An 8,743-nucleotide genomic window follows, 5' to 3' on the forward strand; every position below is an offset into this window, starting at 1 on the left:
GCGACGGGCGACGGGCGGACGGACATGGGCGGCGGGGTGCGACGGGCGGTGGGCGGCAGGCGGCGGGGTGCGGGCGGCGACGGGCGGACGGACGCATCGAGAGAAATAGATCGGCGCAAAAAACGAATCGTTACCTTCATAATCAGTGGCAGGTGGGTAATTTTTTACCCCAAAAGCACTTGAAAGCAGGGGGGAAGGTGCTTTTGATTTTGTACTAGAGCAAAAGTAGCTTTGGGCAAAAGCACATAGAGCTTTTAGGCCCTTTGGTTGGCTTTTGGCTTTTGGGAAAGCAAAAGCAGGTTGGAAAGCCCAACCAAAGGCACCCTTAAGTGTTAGGAAAAGGTTGACTATTGCCAAATTATTAAAGGGATTCCCGAGTCAAATGAGATATATCAATTGGAATCCTGTAAAAAATTGGTTTAAAGTGAAAGTAGTTTATACCACTTTCAAACAGATGACAACAAAAGATGAATATTACGTGGAAATTGGATACCACCCAGACCGACTTAGTCGGAATAGAAGACTTGAAGATTATTTGAAACCATGGCACAAGAAAATCCATTATTCAGATTGGAACTAGTAGATCCAATTCACCCGATGTGGACTTGTATGCTTTTGCTTCGTAGTAACTAGCTCTTTGGCAAGAATGGCTACTTCTCAATGTGAAGAATGCAACATTTCCCATTTCTTGATACAAAAAAGGTCATGAACTCACGCTTGGTAGCACATTTGTTGCCTCCCATCCCATGCATAGGCCATAGGGTCTCCGTTTTACCCCTATTGGCTGTAGGTGCTTGTGTGCGTGTGCATATTTTCCTGTTGATGCTGCCAAGTGCAAGAATGAGTCACCTGATACTAAAATGCTCCTCATGCTTGAGGCTTTGAGCACAATAACTATGTGGTTTAATTCTCCCGACATCCAGGAACTTATTAGGAAGCTGAATATCTTTTGTGAAATATATGGAAGTGATCAAATTAGCATCGCTTACCGGTATATCAGCAGATTTGGTCTACATAACAGCGATACATGCATGCCTATACAATGCTGAGTATAATTTCTAGATGATTAAGCATATACAGAGTGAACTTTATATGATACAATATTACAAGGTGCGACTACTTCTGTTTTGATTTATGTCTCAAATATTATGGCATGGAGAGAGTAGTAGTTGGATCCAAGGCTGTAATAAATATAGCAATTTTATAAAACCATCCACATCCTTCAGTGATACCCGAAACTTTTTTTTTTTGGGGGGGGGGGGGGGGGCGGGGGGGGAAAGTACAAAAACTTTTAGCAGCTGGAAATTAAAAGGAAGATCCCGATGTTTGATGGCTTGGTGCTAGCAGCACAACGAGCACGCATGCGGAAATGAACTTTGCGGACGAGCAAGGCCCTGTAAAGAAAGTGAGAGCTCACGAACTACTCGAGTGAGCTCACGAAAATGATTCTGATTTTGACTCAAGACATACCAGAGGTTCCGCTTGAGGACAAATGCAAAACGATTAACGTGCCATTTGATCGATCTCACTATCGGCACCCAGCTACTACGTACCATGCATCGATCCTTTTGCCGACTATTTTTTTCGACGACGTGACAGGGGAAAATCTACCGTGGAAAGGAAGCGATCGAGATCGACAAGTGGCGGGGCGCCTAGCTTAGGCCTTGTTTAGTTGCCCAACTTTGGGCAACCAAAATTACTGTAGCAACAATGTAGCGTTTCGTTTGTATTTGTGAATTATTGTCCAAATATTGACTAATTAGGCTCAAAAGATTCGTCTCGTAAAGTACAACAAAATTGTGCAATTAGTTTTTAATTTTGTCTATATTCAGTACTCCATACATGTACCGTAAGTTTGATATGATAGGGAATCTTCTTTTTACATAGTGCTAAAGTTGGAATTTTGGAGTGAACTAAATATGACCTTACTTGCAATCGATGAGCAGGCGTCAATCCATCGGCCATTCTGTCCATCGATGGGTCACACCGACAGGGACGGTTCCTCGAACCACATAAAGGTGCTGTGGTTTTTTGTTGGACCTGCTAGCAAAGCTAGCGGATTGTACTCCGGTAGTAGGCTCTCGCAAGTTGCAGGTCAAACGGCGCGTGCGAAAGCAGAGCACTGCTCGGGGATTCCCGGCCGGCCGGACGAAGGAAAGAGAGGAAGTAATGGTCTAGCTCTAGCGTAGTGTAGTGGCCTGCTGACTGCTGTGATGCTCGGCACGGATACGATCACACGAAGTGGGTGCAATAAACGGTGCGGTGCGAGTGATTTTTTCTTATAAGGATCAAAATATATTAAGATGATGAAAATATGATACCCAAATTACAAAATGGTCTTAGTATGATTGTATTCTCTACGTTAATTAAACCTCCACTATATTAAGAAAACATATATAAGTAGTCTTTTACAATTATTGTGTGCTCGATCATAAATAATTAACGTCTTGTACATCGGTGTGGCCTCTAAAGCACAACTTTGATCAGTACATTTTTATTATAAAATATTTATAAATATGGAAAAGAATACATATGAAACTACAGTCCAAGACCTGTGGAACATTTTTGAATATCCAATTCAACACATAAAAGGTAATATCCTATTAAAGGACCAAAGTTTGAGATGATTGACTTAAGACAACACTAGAACATCTATCACTTATTTGTACCGGAGGGATCGGAGTAATTAGAGATAGTTCAAGAGCCACCTTAATTATGGATTGGGTATAAAGCAAACAATTAGTGAACATAATTCGGTTGAAAAGTTAATCCAGGATAAGAAAAATCATGATTCAGGATTGCAAGAGGAACACATGTTTGTTTATTCCGTGGCTTTGCAAGCGTAGAAGTGGAATGGTCAAGTTTTTATCTACTAGTACATATACAAATATAAAATAACCCAGTTTTTAGGAAGACCGGTACCATATTTCGCGATCAGAAGAAGCAAAGGAGGCAACCAAGAAATCTCCCACAAAACTTTCCAGGATAATGTTGTCGGGCACGATGTTTCCTGGAAGATGCTTCAACATCTAAGCACATGTTGAAATTTAAGACCCTTGGAGCAACTACCAATGACCAAGCATCAATTTGCTGGGCTGTGCCTTCAGACAGCGACTCTTTGAGTGTTACTGCTTTGTACGTTTCCCTTTTTCGAGAGGAAAATGTTTGAACATTTCTAGCTTGGTGAAGCCTCCCTTTCAAGTTCCAGCTTTTGAAAGATTCACTCAACAAATCGGTTTGGACGCTTGTTGGGTCACAGATGACCACACTATCAAAGAACAAAGTTTCCCTGATAGTAGGATCTGCTTGTACGGGTCTTCACATGGAGGCGCATATATATGGAGCCAATATCTACAAATAGGAACTGGAGTTAATTTCTCCATGCTATATATGACGTGCTGACGAAAATGAATAGAACAATAGCCTATAAAATAGTCGTGAGACTCCTTTGCGTGTGTGACCTCACAGCCCATAGCAGTGGCGGAGCTAGCCACGAACTGAAGAGGGGGCCAAAATACTCAACTTTTCTTACACAGTAGATGATCATCTAAAGTAGCTAATTCTTTATAATCGCAAGTTCGCAATCATGAGCATGTACCGAGTAAAATGATGTGCTGCTAGTTCATGCTAGTGCTAAAATGCTTCAGGTGGTAATATTGGCTGCTTACTAATGGATTGCAAGTGAAAAACTTCACAGGCAAGGGGAGCCCGTGGCCCACTTTGGCCCCCATGTAGCTCCGCCTATGGCCCATAGGAAAACAAAATATAGCAATTCTATAAAATATATGTTTGTGGAATTTAATAATTGCATGTATCACTAGTTAGTGCAGAGGTCAGAAGTTATATATAACCTTTAAAATCACCTGTATAAATATAGCATATCGTCTAACAATTTGTTGACAAATAGCTAAAATTTTATCCTGTACAATTGTAAAAATAAAAATATAAGACATTGATATTTAAACCTGGTGCAGAGACCAGAGTTTACTCTTCCATTGTCTTACTTTGAAGTTTGAAATTTCAATTTGTTGCATGACATTGATATTTAATTTGACATACATAAAGCATTATATGAGCTTGTGTGGAAAGTTACCTTAGATTTTTTTTCTGTAAAAGCAAACTGAGGTGCTATTACTAGTGCAACTTTTTTTTGGGCTGAAATCCTTTTAGTGCAATTTTTTAGAGGATTTTTAAGTGTAACTGAGCCTTTTAGGTTGGGCTTTTCCATGCGTTTTCCATCCTGTTCAAAAACCGCATTGCATATGGGCTAATATGTGGGCTAGCTAACTCAGAAAACTTTGGGCCGCTGTTACGTGGGCCATTGAGTCCGGTGGGCTCTGTGTCTCTCCGGAAAAGGCCCAACTAACGTCAGGCAATCTTGACAATTTTCTCAGTGTGTTGTGCTTTATTTATTTTATTTTTTATTTAGTTTTTATTGAACAAGGAAGTGTACTGTGCATTGCCCCTGACCCTGAGGCCACGATGTGGATGGCTGATTGGTGGTGTTCAGAGGAAGATGGCGCATGAAAAGCGTCACCTGGAGATTATGTAGCGGTCAGCATCTCGCAAGGGGTCTGTAAAGAAGCTGTAATCTTTTTTTTTAATAGAGTAACGAAGTTGAAATCTGTGGATAGAGAGGTGGAATTTATATCCATACAGATACAGCAATCCCGTTGTCTATCATGTAACAATCTCTGTCTTTCCTTAGGAAAACAAATTATCTAGTGCCATCGTCACTAAACAAAGCAAACCCAAAATAAAAGTACAAGGAAAGCACATCCTCTGTCCCCTTCCAGAAATGATGAAGTGTTCAACAAAGATCTCTCCCAAGTCCCAACTCGATAGCTACCCAGCAACGCCTGAGAGGCAAAAGCACCAGAAACCCCATCAGTTAGCCCAGCATCAGTGGCCTTTGCAAAAGATCACACATCCATGCCAATGCTTCATTCGCTTTCATAGCTTTCAGAAAAGCACAGGGAGGAAATAAATCAAAGCACGAACACCGTGATATCTCGTGGAGACCATCATCACAGTCATCTCCATGCTTAACCGAAGGCAAGCACCATCATAATGAGCATCTCCAAAGCAAATGAAGTGAGACAGAATCTTTCTTCACACAATTCACAAAGCCAAAGGGCACCAGTCCGTACAGTAGTTTACGATGCTACAATCTTGTTGCACATATACAATATATCAAACCAAGTGTGCACAAAATTTAATAATAGCATCAAGACGAGTGCCTGGAAAAGCAGACAGCAGTAACCTCAAGCGAAGCACAAGTTTGATCACTCTATAGGTGGAGTTCCAAGTCACAATTGGAAAAAGGGTAAGCCAGACAGCATGATGCACCATCCAAAGCTTCGCCGCACGATCGAACCACACCATGAGGGGGGGCAGGGCAAGCAAGACCATACCAGAAATCAAGCATCAGAATCCCACAAACACAGTCTTTTGAGGCCTGCTGAAAGTTGCAAAAGCAGGATGCCTTCCTTCTCTTCCACATCCAGAAAAAAGTGGAATCCAGTAACAATGATGACAATGACCTAGATTAATTCCATATAGATATAAGCGGCATGGATCCTTAAGATTTTATTTTTATGGAGCTTTACCGCGACCATTATATCACTGACCACTCCTAAGCATTGAAACCCGCCACGCCAAGTTTCTCTGCCTCCACCTTGAGAAACTTCAGGTATCTAACAGCTTCCTCCAGGACATCAGGAGCATCCAGTTGGTCTCCACCAGGGATTATTCCCCTAAGAACTGCGACCATGTTCCTAATCTTCTCATGAGTAATATTTTCCATGGATCCATTGAAAACTGAACAATTTCCAGGAAAATGCTTCATTTTCTTAAACCTGGGTGGTGAAGATGATTCGCAGGGGCCAATTTCCAAGGGGTCAGGAGAGCGCCCGGTACTCATGACATCATCTTCATCACTGTCTTCGTCAGAGCTCAGCAGTGCATCGATTTCTTCTGTATCCTCCTTGAAAGATGAGGCATGCTGTTCAAGATTGCCATCATCTTGGTGTAAACTTCTGCAAACCACCTCACCACGGCATGGGAAGGCATCGATGTTTGTGGGATTCAGCTTGTTCACCAAGGCAGGATGATACATGATGCGCCCTTTCTCATCAGTATGATCGAAGATGATGAAGTTTCTGGGGCATACCTTGGAAGGCTGGAACTCAAAGACACCAAGTTCAAGTTGGCTTCGGATATGAGGGCTTGTCATGCCTGAAGGGACTCCTAAGGCAGGTGAAACAGGAGCCCTGTAGTTGCATTGACCATCCAAAGGTCCATTTGCCATACAACCATCAGCTTCATATCCATAAGCAAAGGAGGGGTTCCCAGCGAAAGCTGCTAGATCCCTCTGCATCGGTTGATGGTGTATGTAGGACTCGAATTCAGTTACGCACGTGAATCTACCTGATTTGGTGCAGTGACTACACTACCAAAAACGATCTGAAGCCTAAAATATTATTGCGGTTTGCAACAGCAGAAGACTAATATGCCCTACCACAAGGTAGTCATCATCATGACTGCACTGCTCTGTTGTTGCAACTTTCTATCAAAATAGAAGCTAAAGTAGCAGTTTGAGAAACTAAACACGGGTCCCGTGTTTAGACTACGTGATGGGCTTAAGCAGTTGACGGAAGTATTCAGCCTGCAATTTAAACAAGCTGTTAGAATAGGAACGAAGCTCAGAATAACAAGGTGCAGAAAGATGAGTCAAATAACCAAGGATATGGATAATTTTGATAAAGAAGTAAATTAAATTAATTTGATTCAGATACATATCACTGAAAATATTTGTAAGAACTAAGAAGCATATGTATAGAATCTTGAATTATCAATCTATTACACAAAGCCTGATTTTTCCCTGAATTACATTACAGAAATGGAACTAAGGATGTTTTGTTCCCCAGGATAAAATTCTGTTTGACCCTGAGTGTTCAACAAAATACATTCCAGAACCTGATACCTCTACTGCTATAGCAAGTTTCTTATGAAAGTGAAAACCAAATTATCATGGGCTTACTACTGTAAAACTATATTTGTTGTCTGTTGTATTTGAGAGTTATTTACTTTATTTGCATATAGAATCGTTTGTAACAATAAATAAATAGCTCACCTGGCACACTTCGATCAACTGGCAACAAGCAAAGATCCTAACATTCATTACTATCCTTCCCACTTCCTTCACAACACGGAATCTCTTAAGCTCAACCTTCACATACATTCTCAATCTTTCCACACTGATGTTGCCGAGAACAGACAACCACCAAAGGAAAAGTAGTCTTCTGTAAGTGCAGCCTCCTTACCTGCAATTAACACGATTCAGAGCCAAACAATTCAGAGCACATTCTAAATAGGGGGATATTCAGATTGATGAAGTATGAAGTGCTCTTAGAAGAAAATGTGACATACACAATCACACGGAAGAATACAACAAGGCAGACAGATTTTCGGCTACTGCGGAACGATGAGTACAGGGGCGTCCACGGCATACTGTTGGCCTATGCTCAACTTGTGAATCTGTTATTAACAATGAGAGGTAGCTACGATGAGAAACTCATGGAACTGTATGTGTATATCATCATATAACAAAACTCAATGGGAAATCCTTCAACTATGAAGTTTGGCTCCCAATTCATTCATGCTGTTGTGGTAGTAGCAACAAACAATAATTGTGAATCAAAGAGGTCCACTGATTTTCAAAAGCAGTTTTCAATTTTCATGAGAAGAAGAAGTGGACAACTGATCTTGGATTCCCAAAGAGCACAACTCTAGAGAAGGCTATACACGTGGATCATCATCTAGCTAAACAAATCAAATGGATAATCACATCGAATTCAGCAAAGAGTAGTAAACAACCATATCCTTGATCAGAGTCCTGAAAGGCTAGCCGCTAAGCAGACACTAATCATGGACTGCCCAAACTTCACAGGTCTAGCACGATGAAGAAAATCGATCTAAAACTGAAACAGCTGGAAGGAAAAAAAAAAGAACAGAGGCAAGTCGTTGGAGCCATGTATTAGAACCAGAGTATTTACAAAAGAATCGAGGACGGGCGATGGCGGCGATCTGCTCGGCCGGTCTGGACAGGGCGGGGCGATCAAAATCGGATCTTGGAGGCGATCCCGAGGTGGCGGCCTCAAGGAGTTCGTGCGGCAGCACCAAAGAAAGGGAGGAGTCGATTTGGGGGGTGGACGACGACGAGGGGGGAGGAGAATATAGGCTCAAAAAGGAAGCTATAAAACACAGAGGCACAGAGCACTAAATGCGACCAGCGAGAGGCGTGCGTGTTGACTGTGGAGTCACAGTGGAGGAGAGACTGGCTGGGGCTGAGTCTAGTCAGGCTAGTGCTCTGCCTGCTTGGCTTCCAGCTGCCTCCATACAACATGGGGCTGGGCGGCTGGCCATATGACCGGTGGATGATTACCTTTTCTTTTACCTCTTCTCCTTTTTGTCCAAGTGTAATTGCTTTTTGTAACTTTGCCCTGTTTCCATGGTTTGCGTGTTTGCGGTTGTGATTTGGGTATCTTTGCATGTGAACACTCACGACGTGAGGTGTAAAGATCTATGCATGAAGTACATGTCTGTTATACGAATACGAGCGTCTGTTTTTGTACCATGTCTTTGAAAAATTGTATAGATATGTATTATTTTCTGTAGACAAAAGTATATTTTATAACACTTTAGCTATGTGCGGAGTTTAGTTTTATTTCAATTCCCAGCT

The 8,743-nt window shown here is 41.8% G+C and overlaps 1 protein-coding gene across 1 annotated transcript; it reads right to left on the bottom strand.

Moving 5' to 3' along the window:
• Nucleotides 1-5,090: 5,090 nt before the first annotated feature.
• Nucleotides 5,091-8,359, bottom strand: LOC101756510 (transcription factor bHLH144). Its single transcript, XM_004969169.3, has 4 exons — nt 8,058-8,359; nt 7,432-7,539; nt 7,136-7,325; nt 5,091-6,667 (listed from the first exon to the last, which is right to left on the bottom strand). The coding sequence occupies exon 4, from the start codon at nt 6,377-6,379 to the stop codon at nt 5,636-5,638; it is 744 nt and encodes a 247-aa protein (XP_004969226.1). The 5' UTR covers nt 6,380-6,667; nt 7,136-7,325; nt 7,432-7,539; nt 8,058-8,359; the 3' UTR covers nt 5,091-5,635.
• Between the last annotated feature and the right edge of the window lie 384 nt (nt 8,360-8,743).

The sequence above is a fragment of the Setaria italica genome, chromosome V (assembly GCF_000263155.2).
Source record: "Setaria italica strain Yugu1 chromosome V, Setaria_italica_v2.0, whole genome shotgun sequence".
NCBI lineage: Eukaryota > Viridiplantae > Streptophyta > Magnoliopsida > Poales > Poaceae > Setaria > Setaria italica.

Coding starts and splice junctions, on each gene's coding strand:
- LOC101756510 (XM_004969169.3), bottom strand. CDS start 6,379: ATGCAGAGGGATCTAGCAGCTTTCGCTGGGAACCCCTCCTTTGCTTAT.